The sequence below is a fragment of the Meleagris gallopavo genome, chromosome 14 (genome assembly GCF_905368555.1).
Source record: "Meleagris gallopavo chromosome 14, MGAL_WU_HG_1.1, whole genome shotgun sequence".
Classification (NCBI taxonomy): Eukaryota; Metazoa; Chordata; class Aves; order Galliformes; family Phasianidae; genus Meleagris; species Meleagris gallopavo.
Window position 1 is genome coordinate 11,424,416 of NC_139417.1, and position 25,226 is coordinate 11,449,641.

At 60.7% G+C, this 25,226-nt stretch overlaps 2 protein-coding genes across 9 annotated transcripts; both read left to right on the plus strand.

The window, feature by feature from the left end:
• Positions 1 to 47: 47 nt before the first annotated feature.
• USP19 (ubiquitin specific peptidase 19) lies at positions 48 to 19,332 on the plus strand. 8 transcript variants are annotated; one of them, XM_085235409.1, is made up of 28 exons: positions 48 to 198; positions 2,930 to 3,174; positions 4,794 to 4,850; positions 4,996 to 5,088; positions 5,947 to 6,075; positions 6,640 to 6,773; positions 7,105 to 7,512; positions 7,594 to 7,861; positions 8,001 to 8,157; positions 8,260 to 8,331; positions 8,806 to 8,921; positions 9,190 to 9,404; positions 9,691 to 9,892; positions 9,974 to 10,107; positions 10,259 to 10,417; positions 10,517 to 10,627; positions 10,795 to 10,905; positions 11,048 to 11,149; positions 11,517 to 11,657; positions 11,898 to 12,016; positions 12,252 to 12,389; positions 12,501 to 12,865; positions 13,539 to 13,649; positions 14,137 to 14,353; positions 14,649 to 14,801; positions 14,888 to 15,051; positions 15,124 to 15,302; positions 19,121 to 19,332. In XM_085235409.1, the coding sequence occupies exons 2-28, from the start codon at positions 3,066 to 3,068 to the stop codon at positions 19,259 to 19,261; spliced, it is 4,305 nt and encodes a 1,434-aa protein (XP_085091535.1). In that variant the 5' UTR covers positions 48 to 198; positions 2,930 to 3,065; the 3' UTR covers positions 19,262 to 19,332. The 8 variants fall into 8 exon arrangements, with proteins under 8 accessions (XP_085091535.1, XP_085091538.1, XP_085091531.1 ...); XM_085235412.1 differs by having other exon boundaries at positions 9,196 to 9,404; XM_085235405.1 differs by lacking the exon at positions 19,121 to 19,332 and adding an exon at positions 16,888 to 17,987.
• A 681-nt stretch (positions 19,333 to 20,013) lies between these two features.
• Positions 20,014 to 25,161, plus strand: SLC6A8 (solute carrier family 6 member 8). The gene is made up of 14 exons (XM_085235457.1): positions 20,014 to 20,327; positions 20,660 to 20,860; positions 21,087 to 21,218; positions 21,507 to 21,780; positions 21,853 to 21,985; positions 22,134 to 22,268; positions 22,349 to 22,452; positions 22,531 to 22,655; positions 22,727 to 22,839; positions 22,907 to 23,044; positions 23,484 to 23,586; positions 23,660 to 23,760; positions 23,965 to 24,135; positions 24,635 to 25,161. Exons 1-14 carry the CDS (start codon positions 20,246 to 20,248, stop codon positions 24,764 to 24,766), a joined length of 1,944 nt encoding a protein of 647 aa, XP_085091583.1. The 5' UTR covers positions 20,014 to 20,245; the 3' UTR covers positions 24,767 to 25,161.
• Positions 25,162 to 25,226: the final 65 nt, after the last annotated feature.

Genomic DNA, 25,226 nt, shown 5'->3' on the forward strand with positions numbered 1-25,226 from the left:
CGAGCCGGGCGCGGAGAAGAGCGGGGGCCGAACAGGCGGCCGGGCCCGGCTCGCGTCACGTGACTCAACCACGCTCCCGCGTCACGTGGGCCCGTTCGCCGGCTTCCGGAAGTGCGTCACGGGCTCGGGCCTGTCTCCGGAGTGGGCCCGCTCGGAACTTCGGCTCGGACCGGGGCAGCGCGGAGCGGCGGCCGGGCCGTGAGTGCGGGCGGGCGGCGGCGGCGGCGGCCGGGGCCGAGCCGAGCCGAGCCGGGCCGGGCCGGGCCCGGGGGGCGCGGGGCGGGCGGTGCCATCTCCCCGCCGCGAGCCGGTCCGAGCCGTGGGGCCGCCGGGCACGGCCGGAGGCTGCCGCCGGCACCGCGAGGGGCCGCGTTCCGCCCCGCCTCCTCCTTCCGAGGGCCCTCAGGCGGCGCTCGGCGGGGGAGCGCCGTGCGCGCGGCCGGGGCCGTACGGAGCGGCTCCGGACTCGCCCTGCGGTTGAAGCGCGGGCCGGGCTCGAGTCTCGGGGCTCTGAGCCCGCGGGAATGAGAGCGGCGATACCGAGAGCGTCCGTTCGCACGAGTGGAAACGTTGCCGCCGGCTGGGCTCGGGGTGTGTTGGGGGGGGGGAAGGAAAGAGATGATGGGGGCGGGCAGCCTCCTCCCCACTGCTCCGTTAAAGGCTTCCGCCGGGGGCTGGACGCAGAGGGTGTTTCCCTGCCGAGTGCTGAATGCAGCCCCGGCACCTGGGGCAGCACGCGTCCCGTTGTGCACCTCCTGCTGTCGCTGCCCGAACGCTTACTGGTCCTGCGATGGGATGAGGTGGCCGTACGGCCCGACTACTTGCTGCTATTTCTGTATTCATACCTTACTGGGGTTGCTATAGAGTGTTTGTGCAGCCTCAGGATGAGCTGGGCTGTGGAGCTGATTTGGGTTGAAGTAAACTCAGCCATCCGGACTTCAGTCTATGTGGCTTCTTGGTCTGATGCACCCTGCAGCACGTGGGTGCTCACACTGACACAACACATGAGAGGAAGGAGAAGCACCTACTCTTATAACCACGCTTTCCATTACTTGAAGCACTCAGTATTGCTGCTCACGCACCCACCTGGTGCCTCCCAAAGGTTCAGCCCTGATATTACCTCCCTCAGTATTGACTCCCTGGGAGCAGCAGCACCCAAAATGCTGTGCTGTGGACAGCTGGCTGCTGCCCCGTTGCTGCACATTTCCTGCTTGTGGAGAGGGGAAGAGTCCAGGATTAGGATAAACCAGTGAGAGTAACTCGTGTTTATCTTGCAGTTGGCTCAAACCCTGAGGCACCCACAATGGCCTGAGGCTGTGATCAGGATTCTGGCAGCCAAAATCAGGCAGAGTCCTAGCCCTGCTCAGTTCCTGCCAGCTGTTAGGTGTAACTGGTGGCTGCAGACCCAAAGAAGCCAAGCCCCAGCAGGCAGGGGAGTGCCCGGCTTCCTTGACAGAGCAGCTGCAAGCATGCCTGCCCTCCTTATTCTTTAGGACCCTACTCAGAGCTCCCTGTCTCCTTTTTCTTGGTGCTGCCCCTTTGGATGCAATGTGGCCTGGCCTGGCCAGGCATAGAGCAGTATCTGTTTTTCATTTTCTGCTCCTCTGGAAATTGCCCACTGGAAACAAAAGTGAAAAAAAAACGCTTGCCCACATTTGCCAAGCTTTGCAGCAATGCCCAGTACAGTACATTCAGCAGCTCAGGACTGGTGCTGCTGCTGTTCCACATCTGCTCTCATCCCTTTCTGGGAGCTTACTGCAAGGTCTTGCTCAGCATTCTCTTCCTGGGTTGGCTGAGGCCTTCCTGGTGTGAGTTCTGAGGGTTCCCGTGCTGGGCAGCCAGAGGCACTTGAGCTTTCCACTCTGATCTGCTGGTTCTTGGTGACTGGGGCAGGTCAGCCTGATGAGAAGTGGTTTCAGTGTGGGCTTTGCCATGGAGCTGGGCCTGCTGCTTCTGCACAAAGGGTGCCAGCACTTCTGATAGAGTCTGCTGCAGTTTGTGGTCATTGGTTGCCATGAGCATTCCTGGAATACAAACATGCTGGCACTGCTCAGCCTGAACTGGTGCTTTCCCTGAAGATGTCCTGCCCCTGACTGTGTCTGAGCAGAACTGTTAGGTCCACGCTGGTGCAAGGGTGACAGGTTGATGTGCGGCTCCTGCTGCTGGAGAACCAGGCACAGCTGTGAGCTCTGCGGGGCCAAGATGCCGTTGAGCTCAAGGAAGCTGTTTTCAGCAGGTTGTGCCAGTTGTTCTCTGTTCTGAACATCTCAGGGCAAAACTGAGACCAGCTGCAGCCCCTGGGCCGGTGGCTCCTGGCTCTGGCCTGGGTGGCAATGGGTGGCCATGCCCAGCCTCCCCAGCACTCGGAGCAGGGGTGTCTTGTTTCCAGCCGGGCCCTGCTGGCGCTGTCTGTAAATCAGCGGGAGATGAATATGCAAGGTGCCGCTGTTCTGGTGGGTGGAGGGAGGAGCTTCCCTCGTGCCGGGGAGCTCTGCTTTCTGCTGTCACGGGAGCCTCTCCCAGGCCTTCTGCTTCTCCTGCTGCTTCCTTCTTAGGGTGTTTCTCTCTTCCATTCTCATCTTCTTACATGGAGTGCTGTTTTGACCTGCCCAGTACCCTGTGCTGTGGGGCCAGCTTGTGTGGGACAGGGACATCACTTTCTCCCCCTTTGCTCTGCCTTTGGATGCCATTAGAGTCAGCAGCGGTTCTGGGTGATGTAGTGGGCGCCGTGAGCATGACAATTGCTTTCCAGGTTTGTGTGTCTTGGGAGCCCATGCTTTTGGCTGTTGTAAGGGCTGTGAGGGGTTTCCCATAAAGGCTGCAGAGGAGGACAAGTGAGGACATTGGGAGCCTGGGGACGGTAGCTCCTGATGCTGTTGGACCTTCTCCTTCTACTCCTCCTGCCATGCTTGCTCTCTCTTCTCTTTAGGCCACTAGTTCCTTGCCAGAGAGTTTGAGCACAGAGAGTCGCCAAGATAGCTGGGCCAGGAAGAAAACGTCGCACCCCTGACCCAGACTCCATTACTGACCCTGGTGGGCCGTTTGTGTCGTCCAAACGGCTGAAAATGTCCAGCAGCACCAATGCCCCTGGCCAGAGGAGAGTGTCTCGGGGCTTGGATGATACCACCAACAAGAAGAAGCAAAAGGATCGAGCCAACCAGGAGAGCAAGGAAGGTGAGAGCCCCCGGGCAGTGCCGCAGGGAGCAGGCCCAGCAGGATGGTTTCTTGGCTCTGCGGGTGGGAGCCTTGCAGCCATCTGTTGCAGGATAAGCAGATTTAACTAATCGCTTCCTGTGACTGATTGTAAACCATGCAGTGGGATCTTCTTTGGCACAGTGTCCTCCCTGGACCTGTAACCTCCTTTCTTTTGTGCTGCCTAGCCCCAGGGATGTGAGGAAGATTGGGCCCATTCCTTTGTTAGTTTAAGCCTGACGCTGCCCACAGTGCCTGTTCACTGCTTTCATCTGGGCTGAACTGCCTGACCTAGGGGGAGTAGGGTCAAAGCCTGCAGGTGCTTTTGCACCTGGACACACTTCTGTCTTTCAGCCTGTGTGCTGCAGGCTGGTACTGGAGGTGCTGACAGCACCCACAGGGTGCAGGGCCTGTGGATGGGGCTGTTGCTTCACCTCCTGCACCAGGGCGAGGCGCGGCTCGAGTGAGACATTGCTCTGTGGTAATTCCCTCCATGGCCGCTGTGTATCTGGTGACAAAAACATTGCTCCAGGTGCAGGCTGCCATGCTGGGCAGGGAGTACCTGCAGGCAGGAGGCAAACACAGCTTCCTGCTTCTGCAGCACAGTGTCCCTGGCAAATTGCTTGATTTCTGTGCCTGCTCTGTGCTGACTGTTGTAACCTCAAAATAACACAGCCTTTTGTAGGCCAAGGTGAAATAGCATTTACTGATGTCTGGGCTTGAAACATAGGCTGCAACCCCCAGTGCAAAACACCAAGGCACAGAGTGTGTGGCTTTGCTGCACCTTTACGCCTGTGACTGCAACACTCAACAGAGATTCCCTGCTGTTCTGTGGCCTGTTGAGGAGGGCAGCCCACAGTCCTGTGAGCTTTCTAGAGTGGAGACCACAGCTCCTTTTGCCACTGGTTCTTTGCTTCAGGACAAGGTGCTGTTGCACTGACCCCTTTGCCTAGCGCAGCACATCTCCCTGTGGGGGTGGAGCTGACCCTGAAATGTTTCTGGCTCTTGGAGGTAATCCTGCAGGGAGCAGGGATTAGGTGTCAGGTCAGTTTGGTCCCCTGGTCTGATCTGGAAGGAAGTTTTATCTCTGGCAGGTTGCGCAGTGATGGGAATGTTAAAGTGCAGCTGGGCTGCCTGGTTCTCTTGTTACAGCAAAATTGGTTTGAGCACAACCGAACATCAGTTTCTCTGTGTAAGATCAAGACAGAGCCTCTCCTATGTGGGTGGAGACTGGGAGCTAGCAGAGACTTGGCATACTGAGTGGGGCACACAGCCCAGTTACCACAAGCTTCACAGTGATTCAGGCCTTGAAGCTGCACTGTCTTTCTGGTGCATCAGTGTTATTTTGCTTTCACTGCTGAACTGGGGTGAGGAGTACACAGCACCCATCCTGGATTCTGGCTTGTTCTGCTACTGTGGAAAAGCTCAAGGCAGCAAGGGAGGTGGGAGAAAGCTGAGGGAAATGAGCAGCGCATAAACAGTGAAAAGGCTGGACAGAAGTTTGGTTTGATGTATAAAATTTTGGGTGTTGGAGCACCAGCCCTGTGCTCCAAAGTGACTGAATGAGAGACCCACCTGTGCTCTGCTTCTCTGCCCACCAGTGTCTCGCCCTGAGCTCGAGCAGGCTGAGACCTCCCAGGAGAGGGACTTGGAGGAGGGTAAGTTGAGGTGTGCACTAGCTGCCAGTGCATGGCCACTGAGCGCCCTCGCAAAGGATTTGAAGCTCTTGCCCTGTCATCCTGTGCTCTGGCAATCAGCAGAACTAACCCGAGCGCTCCCTTGCCCTTGTGCTCCTCTTAACAGGGTGCAGCCTTCCCAGAGAATGTTACACGTGGCGGGGAACTACCCTCTGCAAGGGAGAGGTTCAAGGCACATGGCAGACTGCTTCTGGCCCAGGTGCACAGTGCCTATGAGTACAGCCCTGGGATATCTTGCTGCTGGCATCCTCCTGCTTGTTTTGTAGCAGGAAGCCTGACAGGCTGGGAAGATCCCAGGCCATGTCACCCATCAGGTGCTGGTTGGTTTTTGCCTTGGCTCCAGGTCCTCACTCTGAGAACAGATGGACTAAAATCCTGACAGCTGAGAAAGTAGGACTGAACCAACTGGAAATTAAGGAAACATCAAGTTTTTTCTGTAGAGATTTTAGGATGCTGCACGAGCAGACCTAGAGCCTGGTGGACACCTAATGGGATTCTGTCTGCTGTGGCTTGACACTGCTGCTGTGTTTTTTCCCTGAATGAGATGTTCGTGCCAGGCTGGCTGGCCCACCTGTGTTTCAGCTGTGTTAACTGTGCTTACCTATCAGGAATACAGTGCTCTTTGTGACTATAGCTGAGCTATTTGTTTTGCATATGCAAAGGGGAAGTGGCAATTTCTGGTTGTGTTCAGAGTCCACTTGTATCCCCTAGAGTAATTCTGTGGCTTCCTTGTTCGCTGGGAAAGCAGCAATTGCTTTGTAGTTGGCAGGAGCCGCCCCTTCTTTCCAGCCCTGCTGCTGCACATGACTGGGCCAAGCCTTTCTGTCTCATGATCTCTCTGGTTCCCGCTGGGATTCACCTGACCTGCTGCAACCTGCTCAGGTCCTCGTCTGTGACCTGATAAGAGTAGATTACAATTGTTTCTCATTCACTGCCATGAGCTGTGTCCTCTGCCCTGATGTCCTCAACCAAGTGTGCTCACGCTCTCCAGCTTGGGCGTGGGCACTGTGGCCATGCACCCTGGGTGAGTGGATGATGCTTCCCTTCTTCTTCCTAGAGTTGCTGCTGGACTGGAAGCAGAATGCTGATGAGATCATTGTCAAGTTGAACTTGGGAAGTGGATCTCTGAAGGTGGAGGACGTGGATACTTTTTTCACTGATACTGACTGTGTGATCAAACTACCAGGTACAAGGAATGGAGTGACTGCTGCAAATGTTTCTCCAGCAGTGCTTGGCACGTCTCTGGACTAGATGTGGGCTGATCCAGACGAGCATAAAACCTTTCCTTCAGAGGCAATGCCCCGCTGTCAGCTGGCACAGCTTCAGCTGGCAGGCCAGGCTGATATGAGAGCAGTGTAAAAGAAGAAGGGTGTAGGGTTGGAGAGGATGGGAGCTGGCTTCTCTCTGCCAAGTGAACAGGTGCCCACTGCTGTGCTGGATGCATCTCTGCCCTGCCCTCTGGGATGATTGAGTTGGTGCTGGGTATTCCTTGAAAAAGTGTCCATGCCCCCGAGGGCAGGGAGACCCGGTGCCTTCCCTCTGGGAAGGAGGCCAGCCAGATGTACAAAGCAAACCCAATGAAGCTGGTATCATTCTGGAGGCTCATGGGATGTGGTGGCAGCCTGCCTGCAGCCTCTTTGGCTCTCAGACAAGAGCTCTCCCAGCCCCTGAGGCAGGTGAGGGAGGGCTATGGGTAGAGTAGATTGCTGCCTGCTGCACTGCCTGAGGTCCTCTCCCCCTTTTCTTGCAGATGGGCGCCAGTGGAGCTGTCAGTTCTATGAGGAGATTGAGGGCTCCTGCAGCAAGATACAGTGCAAGAAGGGAAACTTTCTGCAGCTTGTGCTTCAGAAGAAGATCCCGCTCCACACCTGGTCTTCGCTTCTGGTGAGGGCAAGGGGACCTCTGCCTTTCAGGGGACTGTATGGAGCCTGACAGCTGGGTGAGGGTTTCACTCCCTGCTCTTGAGCTGCCCTGACCCAGGGAGCATCTTAGGACACATCCTGCATCCCCATGCTGCACGGGGACATTGAGCCAACCACCTCTGTCCAAAGGAGGCAGGTTGTTATGTCCCTGTCCTGCCTGCCACAGCCTCTGGGTTCTGGAATAGAACCCTGGTGTGCCCGGGGAAGGGGGTGTAAGGGTGAGCGGCTGGCAGAGAGCAAGACAGGTACTGCTGCCTGGCTGTCTTCCCACTGTGCTGTACTACTTTTCACAGAAGAGAAAGAAAGATGGATCCAAAGAGCCAGGCAAGGGGGCCACGTGCTGGGAGAATGGGAAGGAGAAGGCTTCTTCTGCAGAACTGGCCACTGAAGAGCCACGGGCTGAAAGCACTGAGCTGCCAAGAACCCGCCGAGAGCCCTCCAACCCCAAGCGCGCTCAGGGAAGAGGCGAGGCCCTGGGAGGGAAAAGCCCAGCCAGCCCAGGGACGCAGAGTGGCCCCAGCGCCAAGCGGGCGGTGTACGTCAAAGTGGCTCCTGCTGAAGAAGAGCCGAATACCAGAATCAGCGGGAGCGTGGAGCCCAGCAAAGGGCATGGTGGGAGATCAGGCAGCCGTCGCAATGGCAGAGCCAGCCAGGGCGATGCGCCTACAGCCCTGACTGACCTCGCACCGCCACTAGAGAAGGTATGTTGCTATGGGATGTTGTTGAAGAGGCGGCATGGGGGGTCAAGTTATCTCTTTTTCATTGTCATTCTGCCTTGAAAGGCTGTGATTATGGCCAAGGAGACTGTTCCTGTGGAGGTGCCACCACTTGCTGCTACCACAGAGATGTTCCCCCACCGTGTTGCCACCTGCGTGGAGAAAAGAGTCCTGCAGCCAGGCAGCCCTGTCGAAGCCTCACGGGGCCGAGAGGGTGCACCTGTCTTGGGAGAGAGCTCTAAGGCCATCCCATCAACCACACGTCCTCTAGGCAGAGACGGAGAGAAGAGGGACTGGTCCAAGGACGATGTGGCTCTGGAAGCAGCAGCTGACGGTGAGTGGTGCAGGGGTCAGTGTCTGTAGACTGGCCTGGTTGGGAAAGTCCCTCTGCTCAGGACCTCTCCTGGGCCAACCTGCAGTACTGCCTTGGAGTGCAATTAAAGTGATCTCTCTTCATGTCTTTCCCTGCTCAGAGCCAGAGCCTTTTGTGAGCCTGACCTTTGTCAAGAATGACTCATATGAGAAGGGCAATGACCTGGTGGTGGTGCATGTATATGTGAAGGAGATTCACAAGGAGACTTCCAAGGTTTTCTTCCGGGAGCAAGATTTTACACTGGTGTTCCAAACAAGGTACAAATGCATTTTTGGATGGCATCAAACTGATGTGGAGCTTTTGGCTGCTGCCAGGCTACTTTGTTCACCTCTTCTCACTTGTTCTATATTTCTTTGCAGTGACATAAACTTCCTTCGCCTACATCCTGGCTGTGGGCCCCACACAGTGTTCCGGTGGCAGGTGAAGCTCAGGTATGACTCCCATCCTGCCTGCTTACACTGAGATGAGGGAGCTGAGAGCAGGAGCCAGTCCCAGCTGGCTGGTTTGTGCAGGACATACTCATTTCTGCACCTGAGTGTCTCCATCACGCCATACTGCACTAACACCACGATCCTGGGATGATCGCAGAGAAGAAAACTTCGTTATCTGCAGTCTTCCCCCAGCCTTATCTAGAGCTCTTGGGGACAGAGCCAGACCAGGCTGCATGTGCTTTAGCTGAGATATCCCACTAGAGTGGGTATGTGAAGCCAGGCAGAATTTATCCCCCAGAAGGCAGGTCTCCTGTGTGCTCAGTGTGGCTAGACTTGAGGGTATCTGTTCTGCTTTGTGTAGCCCCCCTCAGGGTTGATGCTAACTGGGAGACTGTGGCCCTGCCTTGCAGAATTGAGCATCTCTGAGGCTGCTGGAGGGACTGGGACAATCCTTACTTTCTGTGTGTTTTGCAGGAACCTTATTGAGCCAGACCAGTGCACATACACCTTCACAGCATCTCGCATTGATGTCTGCTTGAAGAAACGCCATAGCCAACGCTGGGGGGGGCTGGAGGCTCCAGCCACACGAGGTCTGCACCCTGCCTTCTTTCTGTGTTGACTGCCTGCTTGTACCTAGCGCTTTCCTCACCACCTGCAGTGGCTGGAAGGCACTGGGTCTTCTGGCATGGGATCATGGGGAAGGAGGGATGTGGGGCAGGCAATCTGCTGCTCGCCTTCCTGCACTGGAAGGTGGGAGTGGGCAAGAGGCTGTGTGTGAGCGCGGGCCAAGCAGCTCAGCCCCACTGTGGGCAGTGCACGGTGCTGCTAACCACAGGCCCACCCTTCCCCCTTTTTAAGGTGCAGTGGGTGGTGCAAAGGTTGCCATGCCTACAGGCCCTACCCCTCTGGATAAGACCCCTCCAGGCAGTAACCAGCACCCCCTGTCCAGCAAAGAAGAGGCCCGAACCAGTGAGAAAGAGAAGCCACGTGTTGAGGATGGGAGTCTGGATGGCGTGGCAGCCCGTACAGCCCAAGAGCACGTGGCAGTGAAGCAAGAGCCACACATCCCCTCAGTGAGTAGAGCTATATTGTGTTTGACCTGGCTGGGGGGAGATGGGCGTCCAGTTGTCCCTCTGGTTGGACTCCACCTCGTTGGTGCTGCTCTGGGGTCTGGTAGACTGTTCCTGGAGGAGTCAGCAATGCTCCTCAGGTGTAGCTGGCAGAACTGGGGACAGCAGTTGTCCTGATGGATGATGGCTCCAGCCCCATGTGAGATGTGGCTTGGATAGTTGGGTTTCTCTGATGTTTCCAGAGACCCCCTAGTGCACAGCATCATCACACCTAGTTCTGCTTTGGCAGCCCAAACCAACCTGCATGGTGCCACCGATGACACACAGCCCAGTGAGTGCTGACAGTGTGGAAGATGATGAGGATGAAGATGAAAAAAAGAAGGTGTGCCTGCCTGGCTTCACAGGGCTGGTGAATCTGGGCAATACCTGCTTCATGAACAGTGTCATCCAGTCATTGTCCAACACCCGGGAGCTGCGTGACTACTTCCATGGTGAGCACATCCTGGAGCTAAGCAGAGCTCTGCCACTCTGTGCAGCCAGCAGCCACCCTCACTCTCTTTCATATCTTACAGATCGGTCCTTCGAGTCTGAAATCAACTACAACAACCCCCTAGGGACAGGGGGACGCCTGGCCATTGGCTTTGCCATGCTATTGCGAGCGCTGTGGAAAGGCACACACCATGCCTTTCAGCCCTCTAAATTGAAGGTAGGTACCAGTGTTCTGTGGGAGCTGCTGCATTGTCCTCAGCTGTGGGTCTCAGCATTTCTCTGTGCTGCTCTGCTGCTTTGGGTGCAGCCAGGTTTTGGGCATGGGGCAAGCAGTGTTGCTGGTGGGCTGATGACTGTGCTCCCCACAGGCAATTGTGGCCAGCAAGGCCAGCCAGTTCACTGGCTATGCCCAACACGATGCTCAAGAGTTTATGGCCTTTCTGCTTGATGGCCTACATGAGGATCTCAACCGCATCCAGAACAAACCCTACACAGAAACTGTTGACTCAGACGGGAGGCCTGATGAGGTGACGATGTCTGTCTCCAAGGCTGTTGTGAGCACTGGCTGCTAAAGAGCAGCCCTGGCCCGTGTGATTAATGTAGTGCTGAGCCCTTTCTCTCCACAGGTGGTAGCTGAGGAGGCCTGGCAGCGACACAAGATGAGGAATGATTCCTTCATTGTGGACCTATTTCAGGGCCAGTACAAGTCCAAGTTGGTGTGCCCAGTCTGTTCCAAGGTAGAGCAGCCTTGGAGGCTGTGCCCCTGTGCTTCCTGTTCCGCAGGCTCCAGCCCCTAGAGCACAGCACACAGGACATGGCTGGATCTCCAGTCTGACAAGACTGTTGTCTTGCTGATCTCAGACACAAACAATTCCCAGTACTGAGTGGGCTCTCTTGTCTGCAGGTATCCATCACCTTTGACCCTTTCCTGTACCTTCCAGTCCCACTCCCACAAAAGCAGAAGGTGTTGACTGTATACTACTTTGCAAAGGAACCGCACAAGAAGCCCATCAAGGTAAAGGACACTAATTACTATGGGGAGGTAGCCTGAGGTGGAGGTGCCACAGGCAGCTGGTCCTGTGCGAGTGGGCTTGTGTTAAGCCAGGGCCTGCATGTCTTGATGTGGCATTACTAATGTGGCACTTACATTGTGGCAGTTCCTTGTGAGTATCAGCAAGGAGAACTCCAGTGCCATGGAGGTACTGGACTCGGTGGCCCACAGCGTGCATGTGAAACCAGACAACCTGCGCCTAGCAGAGGTGAGAATGCTAAAACTGACCACCAAGCTGTGGGTTGCTGATGTGGATGCCCCTGGCTCCCACAGTTGTGCAGAACACATTGCCAGCAGCAGCCACTTGTCCATGGGATGAGCTTTGTCCATGGGTGGTAGTGTCATGCACGAGGTGCTGCACGGCAGAACCCTGCTCAAGTGGGCTGGGCCTCTGCAGCGGGGCAGGCGGTGCTATCCTGGCAGGATGGTGGGCAGAGCACACTATCTCTGTGATGCTACTGGTGCCATAGCTCACTGTGGGGCTCATGTGGCTTCCTCAGGAGAGGAAGAGTTGGACAGCCCTCTGAGCATGAGGCAGCCCCTCACACAGTCCTGTTCCACTGCTTTCCTGGCAGGTAATCAAGAATCGCTTCCAACGCATGTTCTTGCCATCCCAGTCTCTGGACACAGTCTCTCCCACAGACCTGCTGCTCTGCTTCGAGGTGCTGTCCCCAGAGCTGGCCAAGGAGCGGGTAGTGGAGCTGCAGGTCCAGCAGGTAAGCAGCGGGGATTGAGACTGTTAGGAGGCAAGAGCTTGCGCAGAAGGGTAACACACAAGGCTGGCATACTGGCTGATTTGTGCCCAGTGTATGGCCCTGGCAACCCTCTGCCTGCAGGAACGGGCTGCCCATCCTGGTGAGTGACTCCTACCAGCTGCAACAAGCACAAGGTCTTGACAAGGCTACCTTACCCTGCTCAGGTACCTTGCCATGCCCAATGGGTTCTTTCTCCTGCAGCGCCCACAGGTACCTAGTGTCCCTGTCGCCAAGTGTGCAGCCTGCCAGAAGAAGCAGCTGTCAGAGGAAGAGAAGCTTAGGCGCTGCACAAGGTGCTATCGAGTCGGTTATTGCAACGTGTGAGTTGGCTTGGTGCCTCACAGGGGAGGGAGGGTCTCCAGCTGTGGAGGGTTGAGTGGGAGCACTCAGCCCACTAGGAGGAGGTGGGATGGGCTTGGCCTTTGGGCGGGAGCCAGTTTGGCTTGCAGCACTCCTCTTGTTCCAAACACACCCCTTGAGCCCCACCAAACTCCTGCTGAGGTCCTGCCTGTTTGTGTGCAGGAACCGGGTTCACTGGGGCTCTGTGTGTTACAGGACATGTCAGAAGACACATTGGCCAGACCACAAGGCTTTGTGCCGCCCTGAGAACATCGGTTTCCCCTTCCTCATCAGTGTGCCGGAATCCCGCCTCACTTACGCCCGCCTTGCCCAACTGCTGGAGGGTTACGCAAGGTGAGGGTGCAGGAAAGGGAGGTCCTTCTATTGCAGCAGCAAGCACAGCCAGGAGCTGAGCTGAACCCAGCCCTGTGCCTGGCTCGCTGTGACTGACAACTCCTTGCCCAGGTACTCGGTCAGCGTGTTCCAGCCTCCTTTCCAGCTGGGACGGATGTCACCAGAGCAGGGGCTGCAGCCTCTTCTCCTAGACAAACTGGAGCCCCTGGCCAAAGGCAGCTGTGCCGCCGCCACCCCTGCTCCTGAGCTGGGAGATGGGGACAGGGCTTCTGGCCTCCTGCAGGAGCCTCCCCTCTCACCAGCTGTGCCTGAGCTGCACCCAGAGATGAGCGACACTGGCACTGTTCGGAGCAAGGTCCTGGCTGCCAGGAGTTCCCTGCTGAGCTTGGATTCGGGCTTCTCTGAGCACATGGATTTGCAGGGTGACAGCTGTTGTGAGAAAGAGCCATCCTATGAGAGAGCCCTCAAACCAGAAGGTAGGAGGTGCTGCGGTGCTAACCCTGTCTGTGCCAGGAACCCAGGCAGCCCCCAGGCAAGGCAGGGAGCAGTTTTCCCTCCTTGGCATCACCTCTCACCACAGTATCTGTTTTCCCCATGCGGCTTGGTCTGGAGACCCCATTGGATATACGGGAAGCTCTGGGAGCCGTGTTTCAGAAGTGCAGCTCCACCTAAAATGCCTAACAGCCCACGCTCTGCCCTGCCCTGGCAGGGCCTGTGCAGCAGAGCAGAGACCTGACTTGGAAAGAGTTTGGGCTGTTGGAGGAGTGGGGAGGTAGGGTTGGCAGAAGCCTTGAGTCCCGTGGGAGGGCAGAGCCCAGCGCTGAGCCCCTCGAGGCTGTGAGTGCAATGTTTCCCTCACTCTGACTCAGCTGCACGGGAGCAGCCTCTCGCGCTCGGCCGCCCAGCTGTCACGTTTCCAGACACTTGTCTCAGGATGGCAGCAATGTGCAGTGAAGGGGCAAGGCAGGCAGAGGAGCGCGGCTTGCCAGGGGCAGGCATCTGCTAAAAATAGTCAAGGACACTGGGCACGTGGTTGTGTCCCTGCAAGGCCGTAGCATGTGAGATGGGGGTGGGGGCACTGCAAATTCTTGGCCCCTACGCAGGGCAAACAGGCAGTGTCACTGAAGATATGTCCCTGCCTGTCCACAGCTGCCATCCCTGGGTACCAGCACACTCCAGACTCGCTGAGCACCCGTGCCACGCAGTTCTACATCAACAAGATCGATGCTGCCAACAAAGAGTATAAGCTGGAAGATAAAGGTGAGACTGGAGTCCTGGGGAGATCCAATTTCACCCCTCGTGGCCTCTAGCAGAGAGTGGATCTATGTGGCCAGGGTGTGAGAGGCTCCTAGGGCCAGAGCAAGCCCAGGTATGCCATTGGCACCAGGCAGGGCAGCAAAAAGCTGTGTCTGGCGTGGGAGGACAGGGCTGCACCATGCAGAGCTCGTGCTTGCTCCCTGGAAGCTCTTCTCAAGCTCCTACTCCCCTGAGCAAATAAACTGGTTCCTTTCAACCTCCCACACTCCTAGAGGAACAGAGATCTGTGTGGCTGGATCACCTCATATCTGAATAGATGCTGATTTTATTCCCGCTGGGGCAGAGAACCTAGCTTCAGCAGTGAGGGTGCATGGCAGGAGCACTCGCACCCTCTTGGCCGTGCTGTGTTAAAACGGCTGGGCAAGACTGCTCCTAGTCCAGTCAGGGTGGACTTGGGGGCCAGCTAACTGAGGTGTGTGCCCCTTTGCAGGTGACACCCCCTTGGAGCTGACAGATGACTGTTCCCTTGCCCTGGTGTGGAAGAACAATGAGCGCCTCAAGGAATTTGTATTGGTGGAGTCCAAGGAGCTGGAGTGTGTGGAGGATCCGAGTTCAGCCAGCGAAGCAGCCCGAGCTGGCCACTTCACCCTGGAGCAGTGCCTCAATCTCTTCACCAAGCCCGAAGTCCTGGCCCCGGAGGAAGCGTGGTGAGGAAGGCGACGTGGCGGGTTCCAGCCTGCGGGCGCAGGCAGCAGCGGGGGTTTCCCAGGAGCTGCCTGGTCCTGCCTGACATTTCTCCTGGCAGCCAGGAGCGCCGGGGAAGGAGGCCAGATGCCAGCAGGGAGCAATGCCAGCGCTCTGCGGGGATGTGCTATCCTGCCTTTGGCAGGGAGGCTGAGACCTCCTGTCTCTTCTGCCACATCTACACACTGGGGAGCTTAGGGCTGGGCTCAGAAAGCCGGGGCTCTCTACACGCTGATAATGAACACATACTTTCCCCAGGTACTGCCCCAAGTGCAAACAGCACCGTGAGGCCTCCAAGCAGTTGATGCTGTGGCGCCTGCCCAACGTCCTCATCATCCAGCTCAAGCGCTTCTCCTTCCGCAGCTTTATTTGGAGGGACAAGATCAATGATATGGTTGACTTCCCTGTCCGGTGAGAGCTCAGGGGATGGAGTGCTGAGGATAGTACTGCTTGTGCTGCCTTGACCGTTCCCTGACCATCTCTGTGTCTGTCCTCAGGAGCCTGGACCTAAGCAAATTCTGCATCGGCCGGAAGGGTGAGCAGCAGCTGCCCATGTATGACCTGTATGCCGTAATCAATCATTATGGAGGCATGATTGGCGGGCACTACACAGCATACGCCCGCCTGCCCAGCGACAAGAACAGCCAGCGCAGTGACGTGGGTGAGGATCCGCCGCCCTCCCCTCCCCTGCAGCTGTGGACCGTCTCCTTGCTTAACCCTTCTCTCCTCTCAGGCTGGCGGCTCTTCGATGACAGCACAGTCACCACCGTGGACGAGAGCCAGGTGGTAACCAGATACGCGTATGTCCTCTTCTACCGCCGGAGGAACTCTCCTGTGGAGAGACCCCTGCCAGGGCACCCCCCAGACCACCGAGCCGAGCGCACCCCCTCTGCCGAAGCTGCTGCCAGTCAGGTGAGAGCTTGTGTCCCTTCCAGCGTCGGAGCCACAGAGCCTTGAATATGCATGTGCCCACCTGCTGGACCCCACGGAGCCTAGCACCGCTGCGGTGCTGTGCTGCCTCTGAGACTAAAGAGCATGTGCCGGCTAGGCTTTGGGGTCTGCCTTGCCTTGTTCTGGCTATGAGCTTGGAACAGTCCTGTCCCTAAGGGGTGGTGGGAGAGCTGGTTCCAGCCGTTGGGCTGGGAGTGCTGGTGGGAGGGCACAGAGCTTCTCTGGGGCACAGGAATGGGCAGGAGGGGGCTGTGCCCTGCTAGGCTCTGTACTGAGGAAGGCTGAGAACAATGGAATGGGAGCTGGCTGTGCCAGGAGGTACGGCCTCCTGGGAATAGGGTGGGGATGTTTTCTGCTGTGGCCCAGTACAGGGCCACTCCAGTTGCAGAAAAGGTGAATGCAAATACTGAGCCTGTGAGCTTCTGCGGGATGCTGATGGGAAACTCACCCAGAGCACATTGTGCTGCAAGAAAGGTGAGGAGGGTGCACTGGCAGAGAGTGCTTTCAGCACTCATCAGTAGGGCATGGTTGGACTGATCTTTGCAGAAATATCAGAAAAAAAGCCTGGGCTGGTGGTGTAGCAAATCACCTGCTTGCCAGGCTCCCCTGAGTCCCCTCTGTGCTGGCCTCATTGGATCTGAGGACAGTGTTTGGCTGTGGCGTAGCTGAACACGTGTGCCCCATAGGGACCTTGTGGTTGGCCATCCAAGCTGGCCTGGCTCACGTGGGCTGCGCGTCCTGGCTCTGCCTTCTCTGCTGGGAACTGGGGCTGCTCCCATCACAAGGGTGTGTGTGCTAGAGCAGCCACAGGAAGGCTGCCCCATTTGTCCTGTGCTGGCCGTGGGATCCCTGATGTGCTGGAGATCACTGTGTGCCCTGCAGCACCTGGCCTCACTGGATCCCCTGGGGCTCATCACGACCTCAGCAGCACTGTGTCCCACATGGTGATGGGATGTATTGGATCCCACTGGGCCTGAGTGGTATCCAAGTACCAGGAATCATCTGCATCCTTCAGAGACCCTACATCCTGATTGGCTGCCCTGCGTGATCACCGACACAGGGAAGGGTTGGGCTGTGACTGGGTGCCTGCAGATAATCCTCTTGGAAGCTGGGCTGTGATTGGCTCTCAAAGGATCCCAACCCACCAAAGGAGAGCTGGGACTAGTTGTGCTGCGACCGTGCCTCCTGCCATGCAAGCTGCCTCTGAATTGGCCATCATCTGAACAATCGCATTGGGATCACCAAACTTGAGCTGTGATGGGCTTACTACCTGCCCCCTCACCTGCGTGGATCCGTCAGTGCCACAGAATCGACTCCAGAGGGATCCAGCCACTGGCTCCTGCAAGGACACTGCTCTCCTGTTGCATCGCCTGAGCCCACCAGAGCAGCCCCGAGGAGCTGTGGGGGCGGGCGTGACCGTGCTGCATGGGGAGGCGGGCTGGTGGGGCACGGGACTGGGCTCGCAGGCAGCCGCCTGCCCCGGGGGATGGCGAGGGGTGTTGCCAGTTGTGTTCTCCAAGTGCTGACGCAGGTTTCCACATCGCAGGCTTCTCTGATCTGGCAGGAACTGGAGGCTGAAGAACAAGAGCTGCAGCTCGAGGCTCCCAAAAGGCCTGTGAGAAACTCCTGGAGGCCCCGTGGCCAGAAGAGGAGTTCGGGTACCCCCCAACACCCAGATGAAGGCTGCGTCAAATACTTCATCCTGGCCACCACGGCCGCAATCGTGGCTCTCTTCCTGAACGTGTTCTACCCGCTCATCTACCAAACCCGCTGGAGATAGGTGTGGGCACACAGCCAGCTGCAGAGCAGGGCTGCCGGGGCACGCAGTGTGCCAGAATGCTGCACGGTGAAGATGTCAGAGCTGCCAGGTGGCCAGACAGCACCCTCTGGGCAGCAGGACAGAACCCTGTGGGAAGGACACACCTGCTGTGGGCACCAACGCTCTCCAAGGGAAGCATGGGGCCGTCGGCTCCTGTCTGTCTGCTCTGGCATCTCCTATGCCAGCTGGCAGGTCTGCGTGGCCGGCCCCCAGCGTTGCCAAGGCACAGCCCAGAACCAGCATCCCCTCAGCTCGCCCTCGCCCTGGCTGCCTTCTTGCAGCGGGGCTGGCCCTACTGGTACATGCTGCTCAGGAAAGGACAGTGCCACTGCCACTGGGAACATCCTGGGAACAAACAGAGCCCTGCCTGGACGCTTTTGTGAGAACAGGATGCCCTGACGCGATCATTGGTCCCACTGCCTCTCCCTGCTTCAGGAGCCTCACATTCTTCAGAGCTGGCACGAGCTGTATCCCTCCGGGCCAGCATCATCTCCTGTGCTGGGGCTGGATGACTTGTCATAGAGTGCTTTGTGCTTCCTTGCTCAGCCAGAGGACTTGGCCACAGTGCTGCTCGCCCCAGGGGGTACCCACAGCACTCACTGAACTGCGTGGGCTGCCCCTGCCTGTCTAGGGGTCCCAGTTTACAGTGCGTGCAGCTGTCTGGGATGGGTCTGGGGGAGCACGGGGCAGCACCTCGTTGGAGGACTGGCGTGGGCTTGGGGAGCAGCAGGCACGAACTAGGCTGCAGGAGGCCAGCGGGAGGCTGTGCTGGCAGCGTCGCTTTCCTGCACGCTGTGGGGTGTGCCAATAAAGGCAGGTTTTCCAAAGAGCTGCAGCACCTTCTCCTGTGTGACAGGACCGTGGCAGCAGCCAGGGGCTCTGTACCCGAGCCTGCTCCAGGACAGGAGGCAGCTGGATGGAGTGTCCCTCTCCTGCCCCCTGAGCTGGTCCCATGGGCACAGCCGACACAGAGGCACAGCCCTGTGCTCAGCTGGGTGCAGCAGGCTGTGGGCAGAGCTCTGCCTGCCTGTGCCGTGGGGCCCCAGCTGTGGGGCAGCAGTTGTGGCACGTGCAGGGCGCTGGGTGCCCGGAGGGCCTGGCAGCACGCAGTCCTGCCTGGCTGGGGCAAGGGCTGTAGCGGCAGCGGTGTGTGACATTGAGACGTGTTGCCCTTGGCTGAGCGAGGCTCGGGCTGCTCGGCAGTGTTTGGGTTTGAGAGGTGACTTCAGAGCCCTGTGACTTCCTTTTCCGTCTCCGATGCCGTCCTGCCGGCAGTGCCCTTGGCTGTCTCAGGAAGGATGCTCAGTGGGAATGGCCGGGGCCCCGTCAGCGCTGGGGGGGGGTTGAGAGGGGCAACGCAGCCCCTGCAGCCCCCCACCCCGCCCCCGTCGTGCAGCTGTACGGCCGTTCCCTCGTCCCTGCACACGGGTCCCAGCCCGGTGCTTCTCGCCGTCGGGACGTGCCTGTCCTGGAACAGTCGCCTCATTGTCTGCGGTCTGGGGCCCCCACGCGCCCACGGCGCTGCCCTCGTGGGGCTGAGTCAGCGCCCGGCGCCTGCGGGGTGACCTCTGCTCCGCCTGGCGCTGCAGCCCTGGGCGCGGGGCCACGCACCGCTCCCCGCACCTGCCTGCCCTGCAGGTGGGGGTTCCGTTCCCGGAACCTGCCCTCCTCTCCTGTGCTGCTGCTGCCCACCCTGCGGCCCCGCAGCCGTGCCGGGCGCCGTCCCGATCACGGCGGCGCAGGGCAGCGGTGCCGGACGGGGCGAAGCGGCAGCGCCGGGGCTGTGCCGAGCGTGCCGCAGCCTGGCTGCAGCGCTCGGGCAGGTCGGGGCCGTCTGCGGGACTGCTCTGGGCTCGTTGCCTTCCACCCGCCCCGCTTCTGGGGCCTTTGCCGGGAGCAGAGTGGGAGTTGAGAGGTATGCAGCATCGTGCAGTGTCTCACGGCCGCCTTCTGCTTGCAGGGATTGACTCCGGTGCCGTTTGGATCCGGCCTGGCCCCCGAAGGAGCCCCGCCGCTGGCCGCGGAAGGCCTCCCCGAGCGCTTCGCCAGCCCCGCCGAACGCCCGGCCCCCTCCTACAGCAGCATGGAAGAAGTCGATTAGGGCAGCGCGGGCACCCGCCCTGGGGGTGCGGGCCGGGCTGGGCACCGGGAGGGGTGGGGGGCGGGCAGGGGTCGGGGTTTGTCCTGCTCTCATTAAACTCGCTGAACTCCGCTCTCTTCCACTGCCTGCTGGTTGCCCCGGGTCTCCCGCTGCCCCCGAGCCGGGTGCGCCCTGACTGCTGCGTGCCCACTGCGCTGCCTCCGCTCCGGGTCCCCGGTGCTCCTTGCAGCCCTCGGTGCCGGGCGTGCCCCGTGTCACGCAGCGTCCCGGCGCTGTCACCCGCCGTCTCGGTGCCTCGTGGCACTGCTGTCGGGAAACACCCGATGTGCCCTCGTGCTCCGTAGGCACGTAGTGCCCCATGTCCTCGGGTGCACACAGGTGTCCTCCGCTGTGCCCTATGGCCCCGAGCACCGCGGTGGATGTGGCGCTTGGGGACGAGGCTCGGTAGGCGCGGTGGGGATGGGCTGAAGGTTGAACTGGAATCGGTATCACATTAGGTGATCTCAGAGGTCTTTTCCGACCTGAATTTCATACCGGCCAACGTTCACCGGTGTGCCCGGGGCGTTCCGTGTCTCCCGGTGCGCCCTACTGCACCGAACACCCCGCGTTCACCCCGCGTTGCCCCCCGTCACCCGCTGCGTCCCGTTGCCCGGTGCCCGCGTCCCGGTGCCCGTGGGGCGGACTGCAAGTCCCGGCAAGCCGCGGGCGGGCGGCGCGGCCAATGGCTCTCGAGGGGCGGTGCGGCCCGGCTCTGCCTCCGCCGCCGCCCGGTGCCGCGGCGCAGAGAGCCCCGGAGCGGCCGCGCGGCGCCGGCCCCGCAGCCCGGCTCTGAGCCGCCCGCCCGGCCCGGCCCGCCCCGCCGCGCCCCGCCGCCCTCAATGAGGTTCTTCCGACTCACCTTCAAGTGCTTCGTGGATTGCTTCTGAGCTCCCCCCGGGCACGGAGCCGCCCCCGAGCCGCCCCCGGTCCCCGGCCCCCCGCGCCATGCCCCCCGTCCCCGCCGACACGGCCGCCCCGCAGCCGCCCGCCGCCCCGAGCCGCGACGCCGCCGCCCCGACGGGCTCCGGTAAGAGCGGGGCTGAACCGGGCCGGGGAGGGATGCGGTGCGCGTCGGGGGGAGTCGGGGGGGCTGCCCACGGCCACGCGCGACCGCGGCGCGCCCCCTCCCGTCCCGCCGCGGGGTGAGTCACCGCTCTGCATTGTGACGTCACGCGCCGGGCTGACATCTGACGTCACGCCCCCACGCGCGGAGCGAGGGGCGCGGGGTGCGGGGGGGGATCGCGCGAGGAGTCCCCCCCCCCCCCAACCCGCGCGCGCTCCCCCTTTCTCCCCACCCGGGCGGAACCCGTGTGCGCTGGTGACGGCGGCGCGGCCCCCCCCCCGTCCCTGTCCCGGCAGAGGGCACCGAGCCCCCCGCGGCGGGCGAGGAGCGGACGGTGACGGCGCCGCTGGTGGGGGCCCCCGGCCCCCCCAAAACGGCCGCCCCGGAGCGGGAGACGTGGACCCGGCAGATGGACTTCATCATGTCCTGCGTGGGCTTCGCCGTGGGGCTGGGCAACGTGTGGCGCTTCCCCTACCTGTGCTACAAGAACGGCGGAGGTGAGCACCGGCGCGGGGTGGGGGGGATGCCCCACGGGGCCGCCCTTGGGGCTCGCGGGGTGGGGGTCCGCCACCTGCCTGCCTGACCTACATCAGCGCGCGGCGAGGGGGAGTGCGCGGAGTGCCGCTCGCCATTCGCTGCGCCCAGCGGGCGGCGCGGGGGGGACCGGCGAGGGGGGGACGGCACGGCTGAGCCGTACCCTGAATGTCTGCCCCCCGCCCCCAGGCGTCTTCCTCATCCCCTATCTGCTCATCGTCTTCGTGGGCGGCATCCCCGTCTTCTTCCTGGAGGTGGCCCTGGGGCAGTTCATGAAGCAGGGGGGCATCGCCGCATGGAATATTGCTCCGCTCTTCAAAGGTGTTCACCGTTCCCTCCCCTCGGTGCCCTGCGCGGGGCCCCTGCAGCTCCATGCCCACGCCCCGTGTCCCGCAGCCAAGGATGGCAGCTCCCTGCCCTGCCCTGCAGCTTCCCGTTACCGTCCCCGAGAGCCACGAGTCCCCACTGTGCCCATGGCCGACCCCGTGCCATCCCTCACCCATCATCCCACTTCTACACATCCCGTCCCCGCCGTCATCCCACATCCTGTCCCCCTGGCTCACCGTGGGCGCGCGGAGTCCCGTGCCAACCCCACTGTCGCTGTTTCAGGTCTGGGCTTGGCCTCCATGGTTATCGTCTTCTTCTGTAACTCCTACTACATCATGATCCTGGTGTGGGGGCTCTTCTACCTGGTGCACTCGCTGACCGACACGCTGCCCTGGGCCACCTGCGGCCACGCGTGGAACACAGAGCGGTGCACAGAGTTCTTCCACCTGGAGCTGTGCCGCAACGCCAGTGCCAACGCCAGCGCCGCCGTCACCGCCCTCAACGTCAGCTGCGTCGACATGGCCGATAAGCGCTCACCTGTCATCGAGTTCTGGGAGTGAGTGCTGGGACGGCGCGGGGGCGGAGGGGACGGGGATGTGCGGGTGCTCAGTGCCACCCCGCCGTGCAGGAACAAAGTGCTGCGGCTGTCGGGGGACCTGAGCGAGCCAGGGGAGATGAACTGGCAGATGATCCTGTGCCTGGTCACCACCTGGATCATCGTCTACTTCTGCATCTGGAAGGGCGTCAAGTCAACCGGGAAGGTAACGTGGTCCCACATCTGTACGGGAGGTGCCACCCGTGCTTGGGGATGTCCAAGCCCCGGCCCTGATGGGGACGCATGTGGCACGGGGCATCCCGCCCCATAGCACCCCCTGCCCCACGGGGGTCTGACCAGTACCCCATCCGCAGATTGTCTACTTCACGGCGCTGTTCCCTTACGTGGTCCTCATCCTGCTGCTGGTGCACGGCGTGACGCTGCCCGGAGCGCTGGGCGGCATCGTCTACTACCTGAAGCCCGACTGGTCCAAGCTGGCTGAGGCACAGGTGAGGGCAGGGGTGGCAGTGAGGCCACGGGGAGGGACACGCGGTGCCCCTAAAATCCCAGCGCCATCCCCGTGCCCCAGGTCTGGATCGATGCCGGCACTCAGATCTTCTTCTCTTACGCCATTGGGTTGGGAGCGCTGACGGCGCTGGGCAGCTACAACCGCTTCCACAACAACTGCTACAGGTAGGGCTACGCCGCCGCTGGGACCCCGCAGAGCCCCGCAGAGCCCCCACAGCAGCCCATAACCCGCTGTGCCCACAGGGACGCCTACATCCTGGCCGTCATCAACAGCTCCACCAGCTTCTTCGCCGGTTTCGTCGTGTTCTCTGTGCTGGGCTTCATGGCTTCGGAGCAGGGTGTGGATATCTCCAAAGTGGCCGAATCTGGTGAGTGGTGTGCGCTGCGGGCCCTGTGTATCCTATAGGGGATGGCACCGCTCACCCTACTGTCCCAGCAGGCCCCGGGTTGGCCTTCATTGCCTACCCCAAAGCCGTGACGCTGATGCCCCTGTCCCCGCTGTGGGCCACGCTCTTCTTCTTCATGCTCCTGGTGCTGGGACTGGACAGCCAGGTACGGCAGTGGGGACGGGGACGGGGACAGGACGCCGTGCCTCTGCTGACCCCGCTGTATGCCGCAGTTTGTCGGTGTGGAGGGTTTCATCACGGGCATCCTGGACCTGTTCCCCCAGCCGGGGGCTGGCTCACTGCGCCGTGAGATCACCGCTGCGCTCTGCTGCCTCGTCTGCTGCCTCATCGACCTCTCCATGGTGACACAGGTGGGGACGCGCAGGGACATGGGCCAGGTCCTGGCTGTGCCTTCCCATGGTGTGGGGCCGGAGCTCCTATGGCTGCGTGGGCTGCCTGTGCCATCTGGGGGTGTGTGCCATTGGAGTGCCCTTGGCGTTGGGGGTGTTTGTGACATTCGGGGTGTCCGTGCTGTGTGGGGTGTCTGTGCCATTTGGGATGCCTGTGACATTGAGCTCTCCGTGCCATTTAGAGAATCCACACCGTTTGGGGTGTCTGTGCCATTTAGGATGTTTGTGCCATTGTAAGTGCCCATGGCACTGGGGGATCTCCGTGCCATTGGGGGTCCCCGTGCCATTTGGAATGCCAGTGACATTTGTGGTCTCTGTGCTTGGGGTCCCCGTGCCATTTGGGTGCCCGTGCAGCAGGGACACGCAGCACAGCCCAGTGACACGCTGTGCTGTCCCGCAGGGCGGCATGTACGTGTTCCAGCTGTTTGACAACTACTCAGCCAGCGGGATCACGCTGCTGTGGCAGGCCTTCTGGGAGTGCGTGGTCATCGCCTGGGTGTACGGTGAGGCCATGGGACGGGGAGGGATGTGGGGACGGGCACCCGTGGGACCCCGCTGATGTCCCTGTCCCCGCAGGCGCTGACCGCTTCATGGACGACGTGGCCCGCATGATCGGCTACCGGCCGCTGCCCTTCATGAAGTGGTGCTGGGCCGTGGTGACGCCGCTGGTCTGCGTGGTGAGCGGGGACGCGGTCGCGCGTGGGTCGAGGGCCGCTCGGGCGCCCTCTCGTGGCCGTGTGCGCGCTGCCCCGGGCGGCGCTCCGCGGGCTCCGGGCTCCCCCCGGCGGCGGCTGCGAGCACGGCGGTGGGGTGAGGGTGGGAGGCTCGTGCGGGGAACACGCATGGGGACGGCCGTGGGAGCTCGCTGCCGCTCCGCCCAGGGCATCTTCTTGTTCCACGTGGTGAACTACAAACCGCTGACGTACAACAAGACCTACGTGTACCCGTGGTGGGGCGATGCCATCGGCTGGGTCCTGGCGCTCTCCTCCATGCTCTGCATCCCCTGCACCGTCATCTACAAGCTCCTGCGCTGCAAAGGCTCCTTGCGCGAGGTGGGGCAGCACCGGGCCACCCTCGTCCCTGTCCCCATCCCATCCGGATCTGAATCCATTCCCTGTCCCCTCTGGCATCTCCATCTCATCACCTCATGTTGCTGTCTCAGTCCAATACTGAACTGAATCCCATCCTCATCCCCACTGCCTTCTCCCTGTCTCATCCCTGTCCCCATCGGCATCTCACTCAAAGCCAACCTCATTGGAATCTCATCCCTGCTCTATGTTTTTTTCTGTTCGAATCCCATCCTTGTCCCCATCCTTCTCTCTCTCTCAGCACCATCTCAGACCCCATCTCCACCTTGTGCCACGCTGCCCTGTCCCTCTCTCAGTCCCATTTCAATCCCTTCCCCAGCCCAATCCAAATTCTCTTCCTACCCTATGCCCATCCAAACTCCATCCCTGTCCCCATCCCCACCCCATCCCAATCCAAACCCCACTCCCACCCACTTGCCATGTCCCATGCCACGTCCCCGCTGCTGACCCCATGTCCCCACAGCGCTGGCAGCTGCTGACCACGCCGATCTGGGGCCACCACCACCTGGAGTACCTGACGCCCGAGGCCGAAGCCAAACTGCTGGCCCCGGAGCCCCCCAAAGAGAAGACGACGCTCTTTGAGACTGTGATCTGAGCGTGGGGAGGGTCGCGCTGCTCCCGCCTGCCATAGCAATAATGCCAGCACCGCCTCCCACCCACGCAGCCCCGCACCCGGGCCCCCCCTACCGCACTGCCCCAGCCTCGATGCAGGGAGCAGGGGGTGGTGGGAACAGCTCGGGGACACGGGGACGGGGCGGCCATGGGGGTCCCCAGCGCTGGGAGGGGGGTGTGGGACATGGGGAGCGGGTGGTGGGAGGGGGGGAAGCGAGTAGGACAGCCCCTCCCCGGTCTCCGTCCCTGTGCCCCGCTGCCCCCCCCAGCCCGGCCGCCCCGGCCGGTGGCACCTCGCTCACTAACCGCTTCTGTAGCGTTTGTCTGGTGTAACCCCAACCGCCCCGACATCTGGCAATAAACTGGGAGACCCTGGCACACCCCGGCTTGGGATGGTGGCACCTGGTTGGGAGGAGCTGGATGGGGGTGGTGGCACTGAGGGG

What these genes read in the sequence shown, in the direction of transcription:
- USP19 (XM_085235405.1), top strand. Translation starts at nt 3,066, where the DNA reads ATGTCCAGCAGCACCAATGCCCCTGGCCAGAGGAGAGTGTCTCGGGGC. An exon ending in CTGTGTGATCAAACTACCAG is followed by an intron (nt 6,076 to 6,639) that starts GTACAAGGAATG and finishes CTTTTCTTGCAG; the next exon opens with ATGGGCGCCAGTGGAGCTGT. An exon ending in CAGCCAGCGCAGTGACGTGG is followed by an intron (nt 15,052 to 15,123) that starts GTGAGGATCCGC and finishes CTCTCCTCTCAG; the next exon opens with GCTGGCGGCTCTTCGATGAC.
- SLC6A8 (XM_085235457.1), top strand. Translation starts at nt 20,246, where the DNA reads ATGCCCCCCGTCCCCGCCGACACGGCCGCCCCGCAGCCGCCCGCCGCC. An exon ending in GCGTCAAGTCAACCGGGAAG is followed by an intron (nt 21,986 to 22,133) that starts GTAACGTGGTCC and finishes CCCCATCCGCAG; the next exon opens with ATTGTCTACTTCACGGCGCT. An exon ending in GGTCATCGCCTGGGTGTACG is followed by an intron (nt 23,587 to 23,659) that starts GTGAGGCCATGG and finishes CTGTCCCCGCAG; the next exon opens with GCGCTGACCGCTTCATGGAC.